The sequence below is a fragment of the Suncus etruscus genome, chromosome 9, assembly GCF_024139225.1.
Source record: "Suncus etruscus isolate mSunEtr1 chromosome 9, mSunEtr1.pri.cur, whole genome shotgun sequence".
Classification (NCBI taxonomy): domain Eukaryota; kingdom Metazoa; phylum Chordata; class Mammalia; order Eulipotyphla; family Soricidae; genus Suncus; species Suncus etruscus.
This window is the reverse complement of record NC_064856.1, coordinates 104,522,141-104,533,850: the sequence shown is the minus strand read 5'-3', so window position 1 is coordinate 104,533,850 and position 11,710 is coordinate 104,522,141. Positions and strand designations below refer to the sequence as shown.

The window sequence follows — 11,710 nt, the reverse complement described above, 5'->3', positions numbered from 1 at the left end:
GGAAGTTGGGGGCCGGCGAGGTGGCGCTAGAGGTAAGGTGTCTGCCTTGCAAGCGCTAGCCAAGGAAGGACTGCGGTTTGATCCCCCGGCGTCCCATATGGTCGCCCCAAGCCAGGGGCAATTTCTAGCGCTTAGCCAGGAGTAACCCCTGACCATCAAATGGTGTGGCCTGAAAAACCAAAAAAAAAAAAAAAAAAAAAAAAAGAGGAAGTTGGGGAATACCTTTGTTTTGGGTAAAACCAAGTTGTGAACAAACAGATATGAAGAAACCACGGATCATCTTTGTTTTTGGTAAAATAAGATGTAAACTAACAAATGGGTTTTCCTTCTCTCTCTCACCTCCACCCCCATAAAATTGGTGTCAGCATGACTATGAAGGACTAGATGATCAGGAGGGAAGATCTTGTTCCAAGGCACGATTTTCTTGTCACAGGAATTGGCATCATGAGTTGGCCACTTCACTGTAGATGGGCTCATTAGGTATATTAAGGGAAGTGTTGCTAGGGCAGGGAGCGTTGGCAGCGGGGATGGTGATGTGGGCCTGGCGGTTGAAAGTGTTGGCAGGAATGGTGGTCACGTTGGTTGGGATGTTCACAGGGGTGGCTGGGTAGGCACCAGATGTTCTTGGCCTAGCTTTGGTGTTCTGAAAGGCAACGTCAAGAGGCATTTTTCTTCGTGGGGAATTAAAGGATGGTCACAAATTCTCCCCATGACTGTCCCTTTGCCTTTCTGCTGCCCCTCCCCTGCACTAAGAATGGGTTTGGATATGGAACTTTTTTTCACCAAAGGAACAAGTCTAACACTGTGATGTAAGAAGAGACCTAGAGAGTGTTGGTATAGTAGCTCTTTGTTCAGTGCTCTTTGGGTATTGAAGGCTGCTCAGGATAATGGCCTGTGGAATAATGAGGGACAAGAGGACTGATTGCTTCTATTGACAACTTTTCAAGAGTCAAACAAGCCGGTGAGAAAATTTAAGATCATTCCATTGAAATGGAAATCAGCCAACTGCAGATTTTTGTGTTAAGTTGATGGGAGAGGGACTGACACTAAGCAGACCAGAGAAGAACCATTAATTACATAAGGGGTCATCATCAAAGCCCTTACATCTGGGGACAGCTTGATCTAATCAACATCAAGACTGATTTATAGGAGTTGGGAACAAAAGCCTATCTCTATTCCTAACTCTAACCTTAAACCTAACCCTAATGCTATTCCTAATCCTTACCTAGACCTAAACAACCCTAATGCTAACCCTAACCCTAGCCCTAATCCTTACTCTAACCCTTGCTCTAACCTTAACTCCAATGCTAGTCCTAACCCCAATCCTTACCCTAACCCTAAACAACCTTAGCCCTACCTCTAACCCTAATCCTAACCCTAACCCTTGCTCTAACCCTAACCCCAATCCTAACTCTAGTTCTAACCTTAACCTTAAGTCTAACCCTAACCCCCATTTCTAATTTTTTCTTTTTGGGCCACACCCCGTGGTATGCTGGGATTATTTTTGGTTCTGCACTTAGGACTATCACTCCTGTTGGTGCATGGTGTACCATATGAGATGCCTGGGATTGAACCTGGGTCAGCTGTGTGCAAGGCAAACAAATGTACCATTGCTCCAACCTCCATTTCCGTTTGTTTTTAAAACCCAACAGTCTCTGCTCTTTTTGTCATGTTAGCCCAAATTTAGATACCCCAAGGCATCACTCTTTCCAATCTACTAGTCTTCTTTTTCTGCCCATCAACCACCCACAGGCTCTAATTTCCAGAGTAGAGCCCAGCACTCACCCAAATATGATTCCAGCAGAGAGCCTGGAACCCGAAACATGAGACCACACACGTGAGACAGAACTCCAGGATAGCAAAGGGGAAGATCGTAACTGAGTAGAACTAGGGAGAGATTGGAACCGGAAGCTTGTCATTGGGGTGATGATTTCCAATAGTGACAATCCCTGGAGGGCCTACTCTAGGAAGGGGCCTGAGTCTTCTCTGGAATCCTGGACTCTCTCTTCACAGGGTACCTCAGAGCAGGTATTGTGAGTTTCTCCACCTGTCCTTGCTGTATGTGGCTCTAGAGTCTAGAGTGTCTCCTAAACATCAACACCTATTTTTATTGGAACTTTTTTAGTTTTGGTACTCTGACATCTCAAGCCCATTTTGTTGTTTACATAACAGGCCTGAAATTCTGAGAGTCAGTGTTTCTGGGGGCCCTCCATCTCTGATTTGCTTGGTGTCAAGTGTCCTATGGGGTAATGACATAAAACATGAGTTGAGCAAAATGTGTCAGAGGGAGATGGACAGACATAGAATGATTGTACTCATTTGTGGAATGTAAAAATAAAACAGTATGGTAATAATCTTCAGAGACATTTGAGATGAGGACAAGGAGGATTAGTCCATGGTAGGAAGCTTGCATAAAGAGTAGGGTATGTAGTTAGGGCAGAGAAGGGACCACTATGAAAATGAGAGTTGGAAATGACCAGTTTGTGTTAGGTCACACCCTACCATTATCCAAAATAAAGGTGTTCCCCCAATTTTCTTTTTTCACAGATTCCTTTCATATTTAAAAGTCCACCTGGGTCTCACTGGACATTTTCCCTCCTGGTGAATTTGTAATGGTTTCATAAAGAAAAGTCAGTCTGGCTTGGTGCACAGAGAGATCAGGAGGCAAGAAGCCAACTGGACTCCATGATTCTCTCCTGACTGGCTTGGTTTATTATTTTTGGCTACCCTTCTTCAGACCTGTCCAGTTGTAAATACAGTACATGATGTGATTTCACAATTCTGAACAAGAACTGGGTACAGTAAGGAGGTAAAGTAATATGCATGATATTGGTAGCACTATTGTAAAGCACAGTATCTAAAAGGATGAGAGAGAAAGAGACAGACACACAGAAACAAAGGCAGAGAGTGATGTCTTCCCAGAGGCAGGCAGTGGGGGAGGGAAGGAGGTTAAACTGGGGACATTGGTGGCAGAAAATGTGCACTGGTAGTGGATGCTGAACATGGTATGACTAAAATTCATTCATGAACAACTTTGTAACTGTAAAAAAATCCCCATCTGTATTATGAACAACTTTGTAGCCATGGTGTTTAAATGAAGTAATTAAAAACAAAAAATACATAAAATCAAACTAAACATGACTGTCTTGCCTTATTTCCCACCCCCTCACTCTGGCCTTTTCTATCTCCCAAGTCAATGAATGTGTGTCTGAATCAACTTTTTCTTTCTGTTTGGGAGCAAGTTTAAGCAAGCCCGCTCAGAACCCCAATGTGCTCACCATAAAACATGGTGTGACGATCATGTCCGAGATTAAAATGCAGATCCCCAGCAACGAGAAGAAGGCGCTGACCATGTGGGCACCAATGTTGACATTTACCTGGAGGAGGTAAGTGAAAAGGAAGCCATGAAGTTGGAGTGTGAGGGAATAGGAGAAAGAGGGGGCAGAGACTGTTAGGCAGAGAGGAGGAAGTGAGTTGCTTATTATTATTATTATTATTATTATTATTATTATTATTATTAGCCACACCCGATAGTGCTCAGGGCTTACTCCCAGTTCTGCATTCAGGGATCACACCTGGTGGGCTCCAGGACCATATGTGGTGCCAGGGATTGGACCTTTTAGGCCTGTTCATTGCAAGGATAATGATTGACCTGCTATACTATCTCTCTGGCCCTAAAGTTCTTTATTCCACAGGCAGAGTCCATGTTTAAGGAAGGGAGTGGACTTGGGGGAAAATACTTTAAGAAGCAGCTAAGAGATAGGAAAAAGAGATTCCCAAAGTGGTTTTGGAAGGAGACATGATTGCCGGTCAACATTGCAGAAGCAATGAACTAATTTCTAGAGGGACCTGAAGAGATTCCAGTGTTGTTAAAAGAGTAGGCGATGGGTAATAACAGCTGGCATCTGGGTTGAAAGCACTGACTAGAGAAGGCTCTCAGATCCAAACAATGTAATGTTCAATTATTATTTTTTGGGGGCTACACTCAGTGGCTCTTAGGGGTTACTCCTGCCTTTGAGCTCAGAGATAACTTATGGCAAGCTCAGAGAGGCCAGGGAATCAAACCCAGGTTGGTTGTGTGCAAGGCCCTCCCTACTGTGTTATCACTTCGTCCCTGGAATGTTCAGTTGTTTGTTTGTTTGTTTTTGGGTCACACTGGCTGTGCTCAGGGGTTTCTCCTGGCTTTGCAGTCAGAAATTGCTCCTGGCAGACTTGGAGAACTATATGGGATTCCAGAAACCTTCTGGGATGCCAGGAATTGAACCTAGGTTAGCCCAGGGTTGACCACATGCAAGGCAAATGCCTTACCACTGTGCTATCAGTCAGGCCCCAGATACATATTTGATAATTATTTTTAAAACTTTATTATTTCATTGTTTTTTGGGCCACACCCAGTGGTGCTCAGGGATTGATTATTCCTGGCTCTGTACTCAGAAATTGCTCCTGGCAGGCTGGGGGGCCATATAGGATCCTGGGAATCGAACCTTGTCCCTCCCAGGTTTGCCACATGCAAGGCAAATGCCCTGCCACTGTGCTATCTCTCCCACCCCCATTGTTGATCATTGAGATAGAGATTTCTAGAGGATCAGGATGTGCTGGGCCCTGTGTTCTATGAGTGGAATCCACATGGTTCATGGCAGACATGCCCTTCACTTTCCTCTGAACAGTGGGGTGTGCCGAGATGACCTATTAGAAGGAGCAGGTCCTGGCATTTCCAAAAACCTCTCCCTGTTTTTTTTTGCTTAGCTCAGTGTACTCTTAGCTCAGTGTACTTGTTGTGTTGTGAATACATGTGAATTTCTAAACAATTATGCTTTTCTCCTTTCTTCTTTTTCTTTTTCCTTTTTCTTTTTTACAGTGCTGGGAATTGAAACGTGTCTCAAACATGCAACATGTAGGACAACTGTTTCTTTGATTTTTTTGTGTTTGCTTTTTTTTTTTTTTGGACCACACTTGTCAGTCAGTGTCCAAGGCTTATTCCTGGCTCTGGATCAGAGATCACTCCTGGTGGGGCGCAGAGAACTTTATGGGGTGCAAGGATTGAATCTGGTTTGATGGTGTGCAAGTCAAATGTCCTACCACTACACTGTCATTCTGACCATTGCAGGATTAGTGTTTTTTTTTTTGTTTTTTTGTTTTTTTTTTTGTTTTTGTTTTGGTTTTTGGGCCACACCCGGTAATGCACAGGGGTTACTCCTGGCTATGTGCTCAGAAGTTGCTCCTGGCTTGGGGGACCATATGGGATGCTGGGGGATCGAACCGCGGTCCGTCCAAGGCTAGCGCAGGCAAGGCAGGCACCTCAACCTCCTATTTTTTGGAGTGCTAATGCGGTAGGTGAAAATGCAACCCTGGAGCCAGAGAACTTTGGGTTTAAAGTCTGCCTCGGCTACTTTGTCCACCTGGACTAGTTTTCTGAGCTCTCTGTATCTTATTTTTCTTCTCTGAAGAAATGGGGCTAATAACATTGTAGACCTGTGTGGATGAATGAAATAAAGAATATGAGAGGTGAACCTAGGGCTCAGACCAGACCTTTTGGCTATTATGAGGCCTCTGGGGTGGTTGAGAGATGGTCACTGGGAACAGTGTTACTCACCACGCAAGGATTGGGGTCTTTTTTAGTCCACACTGAGAGGGATCCAGAGACAACGAACTAGGCCAAAAGAGAAGGAGAAATTGTGCAAATTAAAACTATAATGAGATATTACTTCAAGCCAATGAGAATGTTCTATATAATGTTCATAAACATATTTGATGTTTATAAACAATAAGGGTTGATGAGGATGTGATGAAAAAGGAACTCTTGGGGCTGGAGTGATAGCACAGTGGTAGGGAATTTGCCTTGCACGTGGCAGACCTAGGATGGATATGAGTCCTTGGCATCTCATATTAAAAAAAAGAAGGACTTTTCTGCACAAGACAGCCAAGAAGACACCATCGAACACAATTTCCAGGGCCCAAACCTGGTAAAGTCCCCACAAATAAGGTGGGTGCTGATCCCTTCCGTGTGATTGGGCACAGGAAAACCATTATAAAAGACTCCTTTTCTGCTCAAGACAGTCAAGAAGACGCCATCAAACAAAATCTCCAGGGCCCAAATCCCACAGCCAAGAAGATACCATCAAACACAGCCATCCAACATAATCTTCAGGGCCCAAACCCGGTAAGGGCCCCACCCAATATGGTGGGTGCTGATCTCTTCCGTGTGATTGAGCACAGGAGAACATTATAAGACTGCTGCCTTGCTCCCTGTCTGCTTTTCTACCCAAGACAGCCAAGAATGCCATCAAACATAATCTCCAGGGCCCAAACTCAGTAAGGGCCCCATCCAATAAGGTGGAGCCAGAGGAGCGCAGCCTTTCTGCTTTTCTCTAAGGCCACACGCATCTTCTAACCCACGAACCCAGTAGTAAAAACCACTATACAAGTGTTGCAATGGGGAAACAATGCATGACAACATGACACATCGAGAATAAAGATGACCTGGAAAATTTCTCAGATAAGGAGTTTTGAGTATTAAATATTAAGTATTAATATGGAGGATGCTCAAAAAAAATCTCAAAGCAAGCATAGATCTATCTGAACAGACCATAATGACAGAACTTAAAACTGAAATAAGAGGTCTGAAAAAACTCACTAGTTGAAATGAACACCTCAATGAAAAGGAGTTACACCAGCTGAGGATGGGGTCAGTGAACCAGAGGATGAGATGCAGCAACTCTATACAGCAGAAGAGATTGGAAAAGAACCTTAAAGCAAATGATCAGACAATAAATAAATTACTCAAAAAATGTGAACAGATGAAAATAGAAGTCTTTGATAAACACAACAGAAATGACATAGGAATCATTGGAGACCCAGAGACTCAGGAAGAGAATATTAAGAAGAGTTGGAGGAAGTGTGCGAAGAAGAGGAAGAGGAAGAAGAAGGGGAAGAGGAAGGACAAGAAGAGGAAGAAGGGGAAGAATAAAAAGAAAAAAGGAAGAAGAGGAAAAAAGTGAAGAAGGAGGAGGAAGAGAAAGAAGAGGAAGAGAAAAGGAGAAAAGTGGAAGAGGAGAAAGAGGTAGAAGGAAAAGAAGAGAAGACAAAGAAGACAAGAAAAGACGGGAGAAGACGATGAAGAAGGAAATGAAGAGGACAAGAAAGAAAAAGAAGAGGAAGAAGTAGAAGAGGAGGAAGAATGGGAAGAAGAATAAGAAAAGAAGAAAAAGAAGAGAGAAAAAAAAGGAAAATGGACTGAAGATTTATTTTTAACTTCTTTTCTTATAATAGTGTCTTTGTTTAAGCACCATGATTATAAACATGTCTATAGTTGGGTTTCAGTTAAAAAATACAAAAAAAAAAAAAAAAGGAGAAGGAGAAGGAACTCTTATTAACTGCTAATGAGACTGGTTGCTTGGGTCAATAGAAGAAAATTCAGGAAACAAGAAATTTAAATAGATCTTACATAATAGTTGTTATATTATTATTATTATTATTATTACTACTATTACTACTCGTAGTACACCTTACTGTGTTCAGGGCTTACTCCTCTCTCTGTACTCAGGGGTCACTCCTGGTGGGACTTGGGGAACAATATAGGATGCTGGGGATCAAACTGGGTCAGTTGCTTGTAAAATAAGCAACTACCATCTGTATTAAGGCTCTAGCCCTAAAAATAACTATTTTATTTGGAAAATAATTTGGAGCCTCAAACATTACAAGTAGACTTTTTGTATGACTTTGTGATTCTACTCTGGAGAATCTACCCCAAGAACAAAGCACTATTAGTATGAAATAATTATTTAGAAAAGCAAGGCCTATATAACATTGAGGTGTGTGACTCTTCTGAGGGCAAGCTTTGAGTTAAACTATTTTTTTTTAAATTTTTGTTTTTGGGGCCACACCCAGTGGTACTCAGGGGTTACTTATCACTCTGTGCTCAGAAATCAGGAGACCATATGGAATACCGGTGATTGAACCTGGACAAACACTCTATGGCTATGCTAGCACTCTGGCCCCCTTTTTTCTCTCTTTCTTTCTTTCTTTCTCTCTCTCTTTCTTTCTCTCTCTCTCTCTCTTTCTTTCTTTCTTTCTTTCTTTCTTTCTTTCTTTCTTTCTTTCTTTCTTTCTTTCTTTCTTTCTTTCTTTCTTTCTTTCTTTCCTTCCTTCCTTCCTTCCTTCCTTCCTTCCTTCCTTCCTTCCTTCCTTCCTTCCTTCCTTCCTTTCTTTCTTTCTTTCTTTCTTTCTTTCTTTCTTTCTTTCTTTCTTTCTTTCTTTCTTTCTTTCTTTCTCTCTCTCTCTCTTTCTTTGTCCCTTTCTTTCTTTCTTTCTTTCTTTCTTTCTTTCTTTCTTTCTTTCTTTCTTTCTTTCTTTCTTTCTTTCTTTCTTTCTTTCTTTCTTTCTTTCTTTCTTTCTTTCTTTCTTTCTTTCTTTCTTTCTTTCTTTCTTTCTTTCTTTCTTCGTCTCTCTTCCTTCCTTCCTTCCTTCCTTCCTTCCTTCCTTCCTTCCTTCCTTCCTTCCTTCCTTCCTTCCTTCCTTCCTTCCTTCCTTCCTTCCTTCCTTCCTTCCTTCCTTCCTTCCTTCCTTCCTTCTTTCCTTCCTTCCTTCTTTCCTTCCTCTTTCTTTCGTTTTGGGCCACACCTGGCAGTGCTCAGGGGTTACTCCTGGCTCTGTGCTCAGAAATTGCTCCTGGCAGGCTCAGGAGACCATATGGGATACTGAGAATCAAACCTGGGTCCATCCTGGGTCTGCTGCTTTTCAAGGCAAAAACCCTATCTGTGCTATTTTTCAGGCCCCTGGGTTAGACTATTCTCAAAGAATTTAAAAACGAGTTTAAAGTGATGATTTGTTCTTTTTTTCTTTTTTAAAGAAGGTGGATGCATGAACATATAGCAATTTTACTATTTTTATTAGATTTCCTTTTTTTACTGAAGTCAGCTACACTCTAAATAAGAGATCATCCCAATTCCCTTCAGTTGTGCATAGGAATCAAGTCCACTTAAGTTTTGTGAGCTCTCCATTCCCAACCCTCACCAGAATCCCTTTCATTGTCCCCTCCTGAAACTTGGTCCTCAACAGGCTAGGCCTCACTGTTCCACCAAGACAATCCAACTTCCTGTCTTTGTGAGTTTGAGAACTCACAGAAGTGCCTCATGTCATTTTTACCACCCTCACCCCCTTGGGTTCATTTCATTATCAGTAAGCTCTCTAGGGCTGGATGTCCCCAGTGATGGCAGATAAATATTTAACACCTGTCCTGTGGGTCAGGTCAAGGTATTGATATGAAGCATTTGCTGATTTCCATACTATTGAACACAGCACTCTACATACAAACCACTATAGTTTCCAACCACCAAAGGCTTTGACAATATGTTTACCTAATTGTTGAGACAGTTGACTCTTGTACTCTGGAGCATGTGAATTTCAGTTCTCTGATTTACAGGTAAAATGTACATCATGGGTGGATTCAGAGACAGTCAAAGCATCCACACTCTTGCTATGTTTGCCTGTTGCCTGCAGGAAGTTTCTGGGTGGGTGTCTGGGCAGGGGGGCCTGAAGGTTGAATCCTTCACTGCTGAACCTGTAGGGGCTGACAGTTCCCCTGGGCTTTACAGAGTGGCCATTTCCCCTGGAATGATCCATGCTCCATTCTCTACTCTTCCTGTTTCCATTATGTCACCCAGGAAGGAAGCCACACGCTTGTACTCACAGATATTCCTCCCCAGACCAGGTATCCTGAATACCCAAGAACAGCACAGTAATACAGCTCTCTATTCATTGATGAGAGGATGTGCATCAGGCCGATGATGATCTGGATAGCCTATAAGAGAAGAGGTCACAATGAGAGACAGTGAGGGGCCTGCAGGCTGTTACAAGCTTTGCAGCCTGATCACATCCCTAACTCCCTTCAGCAGTAGCACCAAACAAAGTGAATCAGATTCTCTGGCGGGGGATGTCTGAATTTAGTTATTCTTATTAGTTTGTTTATTTTTTTTATTTACTTACAGGTTCTCTGTAAGAAGTTGGAGATTAGGGCCAGAACCTGTTACTTGTCATGGAACCACAGCAGAACCCAACCCATACCAGGCTTCAATCTTGGTGTTGATGAGTATCCAAGAAGGGAAGGAGAGAATTAGCTCCTTCTTCATACATAAAATCAAAATGAACTGTTCTAGATGCTCAATGAAATCAGAGAAGGTAGGAGAGAGATAGGTATTCACCTTGACAAAGCAGAAATCACAGAACCTACCAAGTAGAGGGAATTTAAGATCATAGCTAACTAAATCTCCTGAAAAGATGAGGCATGAAGACCCAGTCAGGATCTTGAATATACAAAACATCTGGAGCTGGAATTATACTTTGATAGCAGGTAGGGCATTTGTCTTGCATACAGCCGACTGGGATTTGATCCCCAGCATCCGATATGATCCTCTGAGCACTGCCAGGAATGACCAGAGTCAGAAATAGCCCCTGAGTACTGCTGGAAGTTGCCCAAACAAACAAACAAACAAACATGCAGCACATCTGCCTGAAACCCAGCTTGCCCAAATGATGGGTGTTTCAATGAAACTTTCGCTGATCTTTGCCCCTGAGTGTAATATAGGGGAATTTTTTTTAAAGAATCAATTTATATAACCCCTCCCAAAGATCATGGATCTGATAGGGGAGGGAGAGGTAAGAAAAGAAGGGAGCGCCGAGCTCTGTGACAGTGTCCTGGTCCAGCTTTCCCAGACACTGCCACTTCCATTTTTTCTTTAACCTCTAAATCCATTCCTTCCTCATCTACTAAGTGTATTAGAAGTGGGCTGATGCTGCAAACCCTCAACTGGAGAGATAAAGAAGTCCCACTCACCCCTAGTGTTATGGTTTCATCATCTATGAATTTCTTGGAATCAAACGTAGTAAAGTAAGACCAATTCCACTGAAACTGGTTTGAGGTGTATCTGGATGGATTTGGAGGGCGGTCAGGCAGTGGCCGGGGGTTTCCAGATCCCTGTGTATACTGGTCCACTCGGGGTTGAGTCTGTAGGCCAGGATGCTGGACTGGAGAGGGTTGACTGCGTGTGGTTCTTACTCCCGTTGGGTTCTGTGAAAGGCCTAGTCCTGCATTATACAGGGGGTCTCTTGGGTTGGAGTAAGTGTTCACCCCCAGTGGTTGCCCCTGGTTTCTAGGATTAATGGGGTTCCCAGGATGGGCCAGGTAGAAATTTTCTTTGATCGTCATGGCGGGTACACGGTTGGCTCTACTGTCTTGTTCTGTCATAGTTATCCTCAGTGGCTGCAAAACACATAAGAAAGTTCAGGCTTTCACTTTGAATTAAAAATATCAAGAATATCAGCCCATTCTTCTCTTTAGTTTCATAGTTCTTAAAATAAAAGCTTTAGCATGAAATACAAAAGCAGACCCTAGTCTTTCTAGTAACCCTTATTCTTGGGATGAGTTCTTTGATTGGGTTTGGAATTTCCTTGAGGTGATGTAATTGTAGACAGTGCTCAGGGATTACTCCTGGCTGTACTCTCAGGGTTCATTCCTGGTCATGCTTGGGGGACCATACCAGTGATAGAATCCCAGTTGGCCAGAATGCAAGGCAAATGCCTACCCACTGTGCTATTGCTTTAGACCTGGTCTTCTGATTCTTAATTTCAGTTTCTGATTAGTCCCACCTATACCTTCTGCCCTTTAAAAATCTATAATTTGGGGGCCGGAGCGACAGCACAGTGGTAGGAAATT

The 11,710-nt window shown here is 42.8% G+C and overlaps 1 protein-coding gene across 1 annotated transcript; it reads right to left on the bottom strand.

Moving 5' to 3' along the window:
- Positions 1 to 442: 442 nt before the first annotated feature.
- On the bottom strand, positions 443 to 11,203 carry MS4A18 (membrane spanning 4-domains A18). The gene is made up of 7 exons (XM_049780854.1): positions 11,139 to 11,203; positions 10,832 to 10,922; positions 9,689 to 9,799; positions 5,594 to 5,650; positions 3,279 to 3,377; positions 1,786 to 1,887; positions 443 to 643 (listed from the first exon to the last, which is right to left on the bottom strand). Exons 1-7 carry the CDS (start codon positions 11,201 to 11,203, stop codon positions 443 to 445), a joined length of 726 nt encoding a protein of 241 aa, XP_049636811.1.
- Between the last annotated feature and the right edge of the window lie 507 nt (positions 11,204 to 11,710).

Excerpts from the sequence above, each read along its gene's own strand:
- MS4A18 (XM_049780854.1), bottom strand. The coding sequence starts at position 11,203 with ATGACGATCAAAGAAAATTTCTACCTGGCCCATCCTGGGAACCCCATT. Across the intron at positions 9,800-10,831 it reads ATGAAACCATAACACTAGGG|GCTATCCAGATCATCATCGG; the intron begins GTGAGTGGGACT and ends CTTCTCTTATAG. Across the intron at positions 644-1,785 it reads TCTGCTGGAATCATATTTGG|AACACCAAAGCTAGGCCAAG; the intron begins GTGAGTGCTGGG and ends GTTGCCTTTCAG.